The sequence below is a fragment of the Nannospalax galili genome, unplaced genomic scaffold (genome assembly GCF_000622305.1).
Source record: "Nannospalax galili isolate Female #2095 unplaced genomic scaffold, S.galili_v1.0 scaffold305, whole genome shotgun sequence".
Lineage (NCBI taxonomy): Eukaryota > Metazoa > Chordata > Mammalia > Rodentia > Spalacidae > Nannospalax > Nannospalax galili.
Genome location: NW_008356258.1, coordinates 5,127,808 through 5,142,551, shown reverse-complemented (window position 1 = coordinate 5,142,551; position 14,744 = coordinate 5,127,808). Strand labels below are relative to the sequence as shown.

Here is a 14,744-nt window from a genome sequence, read left to right as displayed (position 1 = left end):
TTTAAAGACTAGGCATGGCTGTTTTATAGGTCTTTATTGTTAGTTAGCCCTCCCCATCCTCCCATCAGTCATGTTTTTAACTATATAACACATGTTACTTAAGGATTATCCCCCATGTCTCATTAATATTTATATATGCAAATATTTTTAATGAAGCAAACTGAGAGCACAAGCAAGGCCAACTTGGGAGTCATTCTTTACCCTTGTGAATATACCATCAGTTACAAAGTAATTAATTCTGGGAATCTCTGGGCATTTGGGGAGTGGTGTGTGCTACATCTTGTGTTTCAGGATCATGAAGAGAGCACATCGGGGCCATAGCTGAAATGGTGGTGGGGTGGACTGTAGAAATTTCTAAAATACTGCGAAGTTGGATGAGCATGAGATATAATGGGGAGCTTTGCAGGATTCCACATGCTATAGTTGAGATCCAACATGGCCTCCAAAGGCCACATGTTAAAGATTTTATTATCATCCAATGGCACATTGTGAAGTAGTGGAGCCTTGGGAGACAGGGCCTAGCTGCAGGAAGACAGGTCATTGGTGTGCACATTGAAGGCTGTGCCACTGAAGGCTCCACCTTGTTCTAGGCTTTTCTCCTTCGTAATGTTTCCAGCTGATAAGATGTGGGCAGCTTTGGTCCACTACACACTCTGCCATGTTTCAGGCTCAAAGTGATGGGGCCAAGAGACTAGGAACTGAGACCTTGAACCCATGAGGCAAAATATTTCCTTTCAATTTGTTCATGTCAAGTATTTTGTTACAGTAGTGGATAGTTGATTAATACATCTTGGCATGAAAATACTGCTTTTCTACTTAAAAGGTATTTTAGACATAGTATTAGGGCATCGCTCATGAAATAGGATGTGGAAGACATCGTGAACGTGGCACTAAGAGAAATCATCTAATTAAACCACGATATGAAGTGATTGTTTAATCTTCATACTGACTTTGTCTCACCTAAATATGTATTATGAAACTCCCTTTCCTCTCAACCCTCAGCCTGTAAACATCTCAACCCTGTGGACTGTAAACATCATGAAATGAGCTAGATACCCATGAGTGAGAAACCAGTCAGTGTAGAAGTTCTAATTCACAAAAGTAGGCTTTGTGTATGGTTTATTTTAGAAGCATGTTTAGAGTGACTTGACCTTTCACCTCCTAGGTATACATTCCTTGATCCATCATTAATCATAATAATGTTATAATTGTCTCATACAAGTCTATTGGATATTTGTTAATATATTTTATACTTCATCGACTCTAAAATAATATGAAGCTGCTAACAAAGCTATTCAGCATTCAGTATGATGAAGTTAAAGTAAATAAACGAAGACAAAAGTTGGGATAAATCAGGAAGAATGTAGTGCCTGGAAGTAGACTGCAGAACCGTGCACATGTGTTAAAGCCAGTGTGCGCTTCAGCTCAAGCTCCTGTAGCCCCCACTTTAGAAACGTTCCTGCCACTCAGTTGAGAAGCAGCAGTTGGCTTTCCATGGCACTTGAGAATGTTTTCCTGTAGGTCTTCATAAATGGAGCATTGAAAAACAATAGAAATACTCTAAATGGCATGTTTATGACACATACACAGGTCGGCAAAGGTGACTGCACTGGGCAGAGGCAAAGCCGTGCAGTGCTGCCGTGCCTTTGCCCATGTGCAACACCTTTTCCTCCCCAAACGCAAAAACTGCTAAGTGAGCCCAAGTTTGCAAGCTTTAACCTTTGCCAAATGTAGTGCTGATCCCTTTGCAGGTGTGAAAACTGAAGCTTAGCTGTGTTCTAGAAAGTTGGAGTTTCTACTGGAATTCACAGCTCTTACGTTTATATTGTTTGCTTGCTCACTTTGCTTTCCTGCTATTGGTCTTTTGCATTATATTTTTTTAAGCCAACAGATGCCACTTGAGTTATGGTGCACCCACCTGTGCTGCTTTCTTGGAATACATCCTTCCTGTGGGAAGACCCTTGTATACAAACCTGGGCTATCTCTTTGTTTTATAAAATGTATGCAGGAGAAGAATGACTATAAGCCGAGCTCATATGATTCTAATTTATGACTCTCATTCCCTGAAGAGAACTTTAAACATGAATCCTCTGAGGGAAAATTCCAAAAATCCTGCTCTTCTCTCTAGATTCTACAGATGTTTCAGGGTCTCCTTTGTGTGCAGACTGGGAAGGAGGTGGCTCTAACAATCACAGAACACAGAAGCTAGCTTTGGTATATAATGGAAATGAGCTCAGTATAAAATGTTTACAGAAACATATCATTTGAAAAATGAACATTTCCCGTGCTTATATCCCAAGAGAGAACACCTGCTAGCAGTGTGACGTGTTATTCACATTTTTATTTTCTCTAGAAATAGTGAAATTTATGTAATTACATAATGGTCTTCTGTCTTAAAGTAGGGCAATGGTAAGAAGGAACAAGTCTTAGCTCTCAGCAGATCAAGTGGTGCCACATGGGAGTGCTGGTCATGGTGTTTCCACTGGAAGAATCCAGGTGATGGCAGGGAGAGCACTACCTGGTTCTTGAAACTTGAAACCACAGAGCATGAAGTGTCATCCTTTCCTGTGCACTCCTGTGGTACAGTCTAACCCATATGGTGTCAAGAGGGTGTCAGGTGAGGCACCTTTGAGCTGCCCCTCTGGCCTGTCCTTTGGCCTGGGCAGAAGCCTATAGAAATGAATCTGGCTATTTGGAGAGGTGTTTCTCTGCCTACATCTTTTGGACTCTTTCGCTTCAGTCTTTGTCTCCCCCTGTGAGATCAGCGTCACTTATTCTCCGATCTATCCCTTTGTGGTTCCAGCATGCAGGAGAGCAGGAAGGCCAGCGTGTAGGCTGGATATCAAGGAAGACCCAAGGACTGTTGGGGCTTTTCTAAATGGGGAGTCCTTCCTCACCGGCATGCCTGTCACAGTGTGCTGAAGAGTGCTCATGTCACTGAGGCTCTGTGTAAAGGGTCTGTTTGCTGCTTATCTTTGTGAGACTCTAGGATCAATAGAATCAAGGCACTACATATTTTATGTTCTAAATTATGTGATCGAAGCTGTGCTCTTGCGTATGTGTTTTGCAGCTTTTGCCCTTAACAATATGTCCTGGTTGTTTTCTACGTGCATACATATGGATACATTTATTCATCTTGTCCTTTCTTTTTTTGTTGTTGTTTTGTTCTGTTCTGTTTTATGAGTCAGAGTCTCTCTGTGTATCCCAAGTTGGCCTAGAAATCTTGATTCTCCTGCCTCAGCCTCCTGAGTGCTGAGATTACAGGCATGCTGTACCATGTCCTGCTTGCTTTTTACTTTTTAACAAATAAATAACATCCTCCTGTATACAATTAGTTCACTCCATTTTGATGAACCTTTAAAAATATTTTATTATTTTTACTTTATGTATGTGAATGTATTGTCTGAAAGTATATAAATGCACCTGTGTTGTGCAGTGCCTGAGGTGGTCAGAAGAGGGTGTTGGATCCCCTGGAACTGGAGTTACAGATGGTTGTTAGCTGCTGTGTGGGGGCTGGGAATGGAGCCCAGGTCCTCTGCAAGAGCAGCCAGTGCTCTTAATTGCTGACTGCTCTCTCCAGTCCTGTTGATGGACTTTTTTTTTTTAATTTCTTATTTTAACTAGAAATGAGAATACTCAACACTAGGTTTAAATCAATATTTCTGGTTCTGATCAGAGCTTAGTACTGTATTCCAGAATTTCAAACGTTTGTTTGTTTGCCTGCACTTCTCACCTCTCTTTGTATTTGTCACCATTTTGTAACGCCCATGTTCTAGGCCGAGAGGCTCGGCTAGTCTACGACTGTTTTGCTAGGCAGTTTTCCATGAGGTTATGAGAATGTGTGGAAAGGTGACTCTTGTTTCTTGCCTTAAGCCACAGGGTAGAAGAATTTGCCATTGTATTAGAGAAGAGTGAATAAAGACTGATTTTTTTTTTTGCAGTGAGTGTGGAGAACCCAAAGTTCTGTTTTGATTGTGTTAAATGTGAGATACCCATCAAAAGGAAGCACGATTTTTAAAGTACCATATGATGGATCAGCCACTGGCAACCTAATTTTTATGCTATCAATATTAAGTAATTTTCTTTCAAAGATGAGTCTCTTATCTATGGAGGAAGTTCTGATCTCATTCAAACATTGCCATTGGTGGGGGTGAGCTCCATGTGGCTGTGGAGGAGAGGAAGGAGACTCTGTTCTTTCAAATTTGACTTCCTTTTTAGCACAGATGCCTCAGAAATGGCTTTTGTCTTTCATTTCATTTGTGTATGTGCATGGGTGTGGGGTTATAATTTTAAGATTAGAAGAATCTTCACAAAAGAGTTATCAGATCATGTATTCTGTTTATTTATTTTTTTCCCCATTGACAATCGGGAGTTAAATGAAGCTTTTGTCAATTATAACATTGGCTGAGACTTGAAATCAAATCGTTTTAAGTTCTTTATGAAATTAGCTTCTATGTTTATTATGAGTAGAACATGGGCAGCAAAGTAGATCTCAAATGTAAGTTCTCAAACGAACCACTAAGAAGCCCCGAACTTAAATCACCAAGGTTGTACAGTTTGATTTTTTATTAACATGTATAGTCATACATTTTATTAGAGCTCAATGTGATATTTCAAAGTATACATACAACATGCACTAATCAATTCCAATTCTCACCACCTACACCGACACTGACTTCTCAAAGATATGTTCCTTTGCTTCAGATCCGTGGTTGTTGAACTCCAGTTTCTGTATCAGAAGAAGTCTATTGCCTGTCTGTATCACCTGTAATTATATATAGATATAGATATCTATATGTATATGTATATATAGATATCTATATATATTTGAATAAAGACAAACGATAGCTTATAATAAGTGAAAATTAGATGAAATTAAGATTTTTAAAAATATTTTATTTATTATATGTGTATGAGTGTATTGCCTGCATGTATGTGACTGCATCCGTGTCATGCAATGCCACAGAGGTCAGAAGAGGGCTTCGGTTCCCCTGAAACTGGAGTTAAGGATGGGTCATAGCCACCATGTCGGTGCTGGGAATTGAACCTTGGTCCTCTACAAGAGCAATCAGAGCTCTTAACTGCTGAGCCCCAAGAGTTTTTGTTTTATAAATAAAAATTTTAGGGCCGGAAGAGGGGACTCTGTGGTTAAGAGCACTGACTGCTCTTGCAGAGGACCCAGATTCAGCTTCCAGGACCCACATGATAGATAACAACCATCTGTAACTCCAGTTCCAGGGGATCCAACACCCTCTTCTGGGTTCTATGAGCATTGCACACATGTGGTGGTGGAGTACTTAATATATGTTCACATAAAAATTAAAAAAGTAAATAAAAAATTTTCTTGAAACACAACTGTTCACACTGTTTATGGTCCTTTTATGGTAAAATGGCAGGGTGGAGTGCTGATTATAGAGGCTGTATGGCCTGAGAACCCTAAAGTATTGACCATCTGGACTTTAATTGAAAACCTTTGCCCACTTCTCATTTAGAAATGAGTAATAATGCTGATGGCGTAGCTCATTGGTAGAGCACTTGCCTAGCATGCATGAGGCCCTGGATTCCATCTCCAGAACTGCCCCAAATAGACAGAGATGAAAAAGGCTGTTGCTATCCATCCTGTAGTGAGTTTTCAGAAATGAGATGCTGGAAGATGAACTTATGTTGGGGAAATAAACAAAGCAATTTCTTTTCCATGTTAGATCATAAATATTTATCTTTTCTTTGATTTTATATATGTATGTGTGTGTATGTATGTGTTCGTGAGTGTCCACACACACGTGTGTGTGTGTGTGTGTGTGTGTGTGTGTGTGCACGTGCTCTTGAATGTGGAGGCCTGAGGTTGACATGGGGTGTCTTTCTCAATTACTCTCTGCTTATTTTTTTTGATACAGTGTCTCTTCCTCAACCTGGAGCTTGCTGGTTGGCTAGACAGGTTGACAACAAGTCCCTAGGATCCTTCTGTCTCTGCCACCCAGTGCTGGGACTACAGGCCTGTGCTGCCACTCCTGGTTTTTTACACGGGTGCTGGGAATCTGAACTCAGGTCCTCATACTTGCACAGCAAGAACTTTAACGACAGAGCCGTCTCCCATGTCCTGTCTTTTTTTTTTTTTTATTATAAGCATTGGAAACTGTTTTTGACATAAATGATACATTTTACATATAAATTTTAGTTGGCTTTTTAAAAAATAGATGTAATATTGTGGGCATTTTATTGTGTTTTTAAATGAGGTTTTAATCTCTACCTTAAATTCTATCCCATGGATGAATCATAAGTTAGCAACTCTTATTGTTGAACATTTGCATTCTAGAAAAATGCTATATTATACATCTTTATCCATATCTTCCTAGAAATACACCGAGTCAAAGGAAATAGGTACTTTTAGACTTGGGAGAATGTTTAGCATATGTACATTATAAAACAGTTATTTTCTGTGTAGACTATGTGATCAAATCAGTGGATATTTGATAACATCTTTTCTACTATTTAATATTTTAATGGTTGTCAGTTTGCAATGCAAAATTCTTTCTTTTTCATTAATATAATTATTATTGAAGTTGAATGTCTTAAATATATTTATCTTTTTATGAATTGTCTTTTCATGTCCTCTCTCTCTTCCTCTCTGTGTCTCCCTCTCTCATTGAACAGTCAGTATCATTTTTATTTTAAATACTTTCTATACTAGACACACTAACTTTCATATATACATATTTACATGCTTGTTGTGTATGAAATACCAATTTGCCTTTCAGCTCTTTATGTATGGTATTTTTGATGTAGTGGAGCACTACATGTTTGTATAACCATTGTTTCGATTTTTTTCCATTATGACTTTTGTTCATTGTTTTGCTTAGTTTTAAAATCCTTTTTTTAACCTTCAAGTTTCTTTCCAGTCTAAGGACCAGCCAAATATATATTTGTGCTTTAAATGATTTCATTATTTACATTGAGCTTACCTGTATAGGGTTCATCCCAGCATGAGGATAATATCTAACTTTATTTCTCCTCCATGTCCTTGGCCATTTTTTCTAGGAATTTTTGTGGATAACACCAAAATCTTTAGTGGTTGGTTTTCTTTGTAATTGTACAAAAAATGTCATCTTACAAGAATCTGCTGCAGATCTTGCTTTTGTGTTCATTGATCTGTCTGCCAGTTCTTTTATTAGACCATACTTTTTAAAAAAAATTTATTTATTATTTTTATTTTATGTGTATGTATGTATTGCCTGCATGTTGGTAAGTGTACCCATGTTGTGCAATGCCCTCGGAGGACAGAAGAGGCTGTTGGATCCCCTGGAACTGGAGTTACAGACAGTTGTTAGCTGCCATGTGGGTGCTGGGATTTGAACCCAGGTCTTCTGCAAGAACAATCAGTGTTCTTAACCACTGAGCCATCTCTCTAGCCCTGAGACCACACTGTTTTAATTGTTTGGTTTGTAACACTTCACAGGACAAGTTTGCCTTGTGTCCCATTTATTTAGATTGCTTTTTGGGAAGTGGGAGATGGTAATAATTAGGTAGAATTTGTACTTTCTTAATTTCATTCTACATTTAAGTCAATAAAACACATTATAATAATTTTTTGCCTGTAACTAGACAATATATATTCAACTTATTCAATAAAATAGCTGTATCAACATCTTTGAAAAGCACATTTTAAAAGATATGACAAAACACATTCTCTTCCTAGTCTTTTATTAGGCCCGTATTACCTTGGGATTTTTCTTCTGTTAGCTGATTTTAATTTTCACATTGTGATGGATTTGAAAAAGCATTGTGAGTTTTAGTCTATGATGATGAATATTGGTTAATAGATTGTTCTAAGAATAACAATATTAGAGGCTGAAAGATGGAGAGATGGATCAGAGGTTGAATGCATACTGTTCTAGCAGAGGACCGAAATTTACTTCCAAGCACCATGTCAGGTAGCTTACAATCACCTATAACTCCATCTGATGCTCTCTCCTGGCCTCTGCTGGCACTGCACACATCAAATGGACACATAGACATACATGTGCATAATTAAAAATAAAATGTTAAAAATCTGTTTCTCAATATCATTGATATGTGTTATGAAGAACTTTTATTGTATCTCCCCCAATAGGCCAAGTAGAATAGTAAGTAAGATTATTTTTAAGCATGCTAGCAACATACTTAATTTATTTTATTTTATTTTTAGACAAAGTCTAACTATGTGCCGAGTAACCCAGACTGGTCTAGAACTTGCTGCATAGCCCAACTGGCCTGAAACACACAATCCTCCTGCCTCATCCTGGGATTGCAGGCATGTGCCACCACACTCAGCTGCATGTTTGTGTCATTTCCATTTTCTTTTAATTAATTAATGGGGGGAGGGAGAGAATGTGCCAAGGTCAATGAGTGAGGGTCAGAGGACAACTTGCAAGTTGCTCAACTCGTTCTGTCCTTGTACTATGTGAGTTCTGGGGATCTGACTCAGTTGCTCAGCCTTGGTGGCAATGGCCTTTACCTGCTGAGCTGTCTTACTGGCCTCGTGCTTGCATTTTCTGCAAAATATTTGATTCAGTCTTTTATGTAAGATGCATGGAGGTTACTTCTTTCTGTGAACAGGGCGTCAGTGCTGTGGTTGTTGGAGATGTAGCAGGAAGCAAGAAAAGTATAACACTTGCCCAAGGCTTAAATTCTAGCACAGAAGATGTATTATTAGCAATTAAAATAAGAGTATACAATATTGCATAGTTTGAGCTGAGTACTGAAGAGAAGCAGTGCAGAAGTCACTCAGGAAGTGTGTTCGTTTCCCAGAGCTGCTGTAGTACGCTACCATTAAATTGGCGACTTGAAACAGCAGAAATTACTATTTCTCAGAGTTCTGGATGATAAACCAACTCTGGCTGAACCTTCCTTCTTGTAGGGGCCTAGGAATAACTGATTCTTTGTCGCCCAGCCTCTGGTACTATTAGTGCTCTTTGACTTGTGGCCACAACACTTCCACCTCTGCCTCTATAATCGCATCACTTCCTCCTCTTCTGTCTGTCAGATCTGCCTCTGCATCACTCACTGGTCACTTGTATTTAAGGCCCAGGATAATAATCTCCTTTCAAAATCTTTAGCTCAGCCCCATTTTGCTATATAAAGTCTTTGATCCTGTATAAGGTCTTTGATCCTATAAGGTAATATTTACAGGTTCCTGGTATAGGGACACTAGCATTTATTTGGGTGGTAGGGATTCAGCCCTCTCTAAGCAGTGAGAGTGTGTTGAAAAAGGAAACAGTCCCAAGATACAAGCATTTAATCTAGTGTTCAGAGGCCTGGAAAAGCCAGAGAGCCAGTAAGACAACTGAGGCAGGCCAGTTAGGGAGGTGAGATACAAGGTGAGACTGGGTGCTGATGAGGGATGTGTCTCAATGAGGAGAAATGATTAGCTGTGACTGATGGATGATTCAGGACATAAGGGAGGAAACATAGAATTGCTTAGTAAGACTCAGCAAGGTGTAGTTGTCTGTGAACCTGTTAAAATTATGTTTAGAGAAAGGCATGCTTACATCCATTGTGGTCATCAATGTAGGATCCAATCTCTACTGGAATATTACTGTCCTATTTTAGGTATAGGATCAGTGGCTGACCAAGGTCTTCAGATGTAAGAAATTGTCTTGTGTTTTCTTTTTCTTCCTTTCTGACTGAAGCTCTGTGGCTGGGTGTGTAATGTCAGACTCTTCATTTCCTTCAACAGACTATGTGCAGCAATGTTGTACATTTTAAGGGAAAGATGAAGTGCTTATTCAGTTTTAGATTTCATCTAAAGCGCTGCCATGTTTATTTCCTCTGACGGTCATTTGGGGGCTGGGCATGTGAGACCCTGGGGATTTTCTTAAAGTGTCCCTGAATTCAATGAGACGGTAACGAGTGGTGCTGCCAACATGTCAGCCTTCATCCTTTGCTAGTGTTCATGGCTGGGCATGACCTACCATGAGACTGACTGCTAACCTTGAGGAAGAGACCTTCCCAGACATAAGGGGGTCATTCTGGTGTGGGGCAGGTACTGCAGATCCATTCTCACAGCCGCTAAGACCTGAGAAACCTCAGACTCCCAAGGAACAAATGTGGCCTCTAAAACTATGTGTTATTCCCAGCAACTTTGACTGAATCGGAAACAAAAATAGATGAACTAAGTGATAAAATTCATTCTCAGCCTTCAGCAGCATGTGTGAACAAATATTGGGTCTTATATAAAAACAAAATTCCTTATTTCCAATTTCAGGACCCTCTTCAGCCCCAAACCATAAGGGCCAATGTTCTCAGTTTGTCTTCCATCTGCAGGACATGTTTGTAGGGAGAAATCCCTATTCAAACCTCACCATGAGTGGGTGAGAAGAGCTCTCTAACTTTCAGGAAGCTAATCATAAAGAAGAGCACACTTAACATCATATCACCATTTGAAACCTCACTAATGTCTCAATTAGCTGTGTGAAAGATTAGATCCAAGGGGAAGAGTAAAGTCATCAGCTTTGGCCTAGTGTAAAAGAGGTAAGTGGAATGGAGCTGAGGACCCCGGAAGTGGCCTTGAGAGTGAATTTAGAGATGAAATCCTCCAAGATCTTCAGGTTGCCTGTTCACACCATGAGATTGTGGTAACAGAGTCAGACCAAACGCTCTTTACTTGATTGCAGCAGCTGTCTCTGGAGACGTGCCTCACCAAGCTTAACTCATCAAGATTTTCTCTTGAAGCTTTGAGAAACTCATTTCATTTTCTGTATTTCAAATTGCCTAAGTTTTTACACCAGTTAATGGCTATTCAGCAATAAAAAATCACATAAAGATTCCAAATGAATTCTAGGCATCCACGACCTTATTAGGAGGTGGGATATGTTGTTGGAGAATAGTTGATCAGTTGTTCTATGGAGTTAGTGAAAAAAAGAGAGGGGTGCATTCTCATTTTATAATTCTGAGGCTGAGACTCTGAACCACTAATATAAACTGAGATCAGGACTCTTACCCACTTTCAATTCCTAGTATTTTGCTCTGCCAAAAGTCCAGATGAGAAAACATTCTAAAGTAGAAACAGAGAGATTCGTTTTCATATAAACCAAAATACTTGGTCATAAATGGTATTAAAGGCTGAGAATGAATTTTAGAATTTAGTTCATTGTATTTGTCTTCTAAGCTAGCCAAAATTATTGAGTATACCACATGGCTTTAGATGATATATTTGTCATTTTGGGGAACTAAAGGTTACTCAATTATTAATAGCTGTCAGTGTGGAACAGACCAAATGTATTTAGATGTTAGTCTTTTGTAGTGGGAAAATTTGTGAATTTTCTGGTTCCACCCAGCTAGTGAAATGAGTGACTTAATAAATATATTGACTTGTCATAGAGGATGAATGATTTGACCAGAAAGTGTGAGACAGACGAAGTGAAGATATGTACAAAGACTGGAGACAAAGAGAGAATTACTGCACCATTAAGAGTTCCATCCAGCCTAGGCATTCTTTGCCTGGGCACCACTGACACGGAGGATGATGCAGTCCTTTGTCGTGGCGTCTGCCCTGTATGTTGTAGAATGTTCCTCACATCTCAGATGCCAGAAGTCCTCCTGTGAAAACCACTAAAGTGTGCTACTAAATATCCACATTGCAGCTTTCTGCTCAGGACAGCATGGTGTAAGGGACAGGCTTATGGGGAACTTGGATTGCTGAGCCTGTTTTGGGAGATGAAGTTTTATTTGGAAAGTGCTGTAATTAAAGAATCGATTTTACATTTATATCATATTGATAAAAAATAGATTTTTTTGCAGTTTAGAGTTAAGTGAGTATAAAAAGAAGAGGAAACAGACAGGTAGTGTGGGGTTTTATTTTGCCTCCCTCCAAAGAGTCCTGCAGAAATACGAAGGATTTCCAGAGTTAGTCTCCGACAGGCAATACTGTCAAAGGGGGCAGTGAGAACACTTTCCTGTGCCTAACTTTGCATTTGCTTACATTTTACTACATAGGTGAGGCTACCTGGAGACCGACACATGTTCATCTGCTTATCTTTGTGTAGAGTAGATGAAGTAGCACTCATGGCAGAGACCCTTTAATTTCACCAATATCCTGATGGTCCTCTACATTTCCTAAGCCTCCCTGTAGTGAAAAACCAATTGGGCCTGAGGTGGGTACAGGCTAAAGTGCCTCTTGAATTTCTGTCCTAGAAACCCTATCAAAGCAATTTGAGACCCCTGCCAGTTCATGTCACCAAAACCCAAAGAAATTGCTGCTCATTTCTGTCTGTTTCTGGAATTCATATTAGAGGCTGGAATTTATTAATTGATTTGACTCCTTCATTTCCAATTGTCATCATTTTATCTATCTTTCTGCTCCCTGGAACTCAGTTGGAATTTGACCACATGGAATAGAAGGTTCAGCCTTGATGATGTAGGCATCACTAGTCATTTTCCCCCAAGCTAGTGACGTTACTGTTAGAGGGCCACGCACATAAGAGGTAAGCAGTTACTTGGAATGGTATCACACATGATGCAACATGTTCTGCTTTGGAGAAAGAATACAGACAGGAAATTTGGTGGATATTGTTTCAGTAAATAAAGATTCAAATTTGGAGGCTGTGTATATGGAGCATGACCTTCAGGAGCTTGCCTCTGTTGCTTACTGCCTGAATATGAATTCTGGCTTTAGTAATTCTTAGCTATGTGATCCTTGGCAAGCTGCACAAACTCTCTGATTTGACTTTTCTAATCTGTAAAATGAGTGTTAGTATCTATAGGTTGTACATACATAGCAAATGTTAAGCTCTTAGTGAATATATGTTCTATTGGGTATTATTCTCTCTCTCCTTCCTTCCTTCCCTCCCTCCATCCTTTCCTGCTTTGCCCTTTCTCTCTCTCTTTTTTGTTTCTTTTAAAATTTGTATTTATTTATCTTTTAAAATGATGTGTGTGTATGCACATGAGTGTAGGTGACCAAAGAGACCAGAAAAGGGTGTCAGATCCCCTGGAGCTGGTCATAGGCCATTGTAAGCCTCCCCAGTGTGGATGCTGGGATCCAAACTCAGATTCTGTGCAAGAGCAGCACATACTCTTGACTGCTGAGCCATCTCTCCAGCCTCTTTTTCTGTTTTCTTTAAGTGCTTCTTTTATTGTAAGTGCTGTTTAATGCTTGCTATTGCTATTAATGATGTTTAGAATATCATATGAATTCCAGTGAGTCTATGAGCGCAAAAATTTTTGGTGTTCTCTGTAGCCTGTGATATTTCTCATTATACAGTTTGAGAATAGCTTAGACTTATCTGCAGTTTCTCTCTCTGTGATTTCAGCTACCTGTGGTCAACTTGTCTGAAAATGTTAATGGAAAATTCTAGAAATAAATGGATTTTAAATGGTTATTGTTTGTATTATAATGAAATTTCGCATTATCCCCCCTCCCATCAGATTTATGATTCATCTCTTTGATCAGAATATATTTTATCTATTTTGTTAGTGGTTAACTCCTTACTGTACAGCATTATCATTAGTATGTGCATACAAGAAATAACTTAGCAAAAAAAGCATTTGGCACTGTGCAGTTTGAGGCACACGCTGTAGACTTTTCATCCCCACTGGTGAGGAGTGTCTACTGTATGTGTACTCCAGTTAGTAGACAATTCATGAGGTCATTCCAACAGTTTCATCCTTTCTGCTGGGCACAGGACTGCTGCTAACAAAGCTGGCATTTATGGGATAAGGACAAAGCTTCCTTCTCGCCTGGGCAGCTACAACTGCTTGTCCACAATCCTGCTTTGGTGAACAGAGAGCATTTTATCCATGAAGGGCCACTGGACAAGTGGTGTAATACCTAGTCGACACGTCTATGAAGGGATCTGGCTGGAACATCATTTGCAGAGGGAAACCTGGCCCGGGAGATGCCCATCTCACACTCCAGGATGTATCGTGTCCTTGGCATTGGGTTTCTAGTAATTGTGCCACTTACTGTCTAGCTCTTTTTGATTATGTTCTTGTTGCTCTCAAAGGGTGGATTGGCGTGTAGAGCGAAACAACATATGCTGTAGGTCTTTATATCTATATGATGTTTTTAATCCCCATGATTAGACAAGATCATTTAAGTACAGAGAAAGGGACTAAGAAAAGCAGACAGTGCTGACCTCACAGGACCCCAGCCTTTTAAAGGACACCTGAAAGCACATGAGTGAGCAAAAAGGAGACCTCTCCAAGGCAGGAGGAAAGAGATGGAAATCTTGTCAGACAAGGAAGTGGAACAGGAGAGAGCTATTTCCTGAGCAGTCACGGGGGTGACGTGACTGTGTAAGTCATTGTGATTCAGGCTCAGTGGTAAAGTAATGCCAGCACATCCATCACATCACTGACCATGTCCTTGTCTCATAGGTAAAAGCCTCTGATGCAGATGCAGGGCTCTATGGCTTGGTCGAGTATTCTCTTTATGATGGATTCCAAAGTTATGAAGCACCTCCAGCATTCCAGATAGACCCTCGGGATGGGCAAATCTGTGTGTCTCAAGACATTGACAGAGAACGAGATCCAACCACCTTTGATTTGCTGGTGAAAGCTAAGGATGGGGTAAGTCTTTCCACATAAAACTCCAAACATTCTCTAAAGTGAGCCACAGTGAACACATCACAGAGTGGCAATGATTATTACAAATCACCCATCATATTTCATGTATTTGCCTCCTCTCTCTTTGCTGGAGTCTTCTTGAGGCTAATACCAGCTGTTAGATTATGTTATTATTAATAATTAAATAATATTCACTAATGGAT

At 39.6% G+C, this 14,744-nt stretch overlaps 1 protein-coding gene across 2 annotated transcripts in view; it reads left to right on the top strand.

Moving 5' to 3' along the window:
• Dchs2 (dachsous cadherin-related 2) overlaps positions 1-14,744 on the top strand; it is a 288,597-nt gene that overhangs the window by 138,063 nt on the left and 135,790 nt on the right. For both annotated transcript variants that reach the window (XM_029556772.1, XM_017803498.2), the window contains exon 2: positions 14,353-14,544. In XM_029556772.1, coding sequence (XP_029412632.1) covers positions 14,353-14,544 — 192 coding nt within the window. The remainder of the gene's footprint in view (positions 1-14,352; positions 14,545-14,744) is intronic.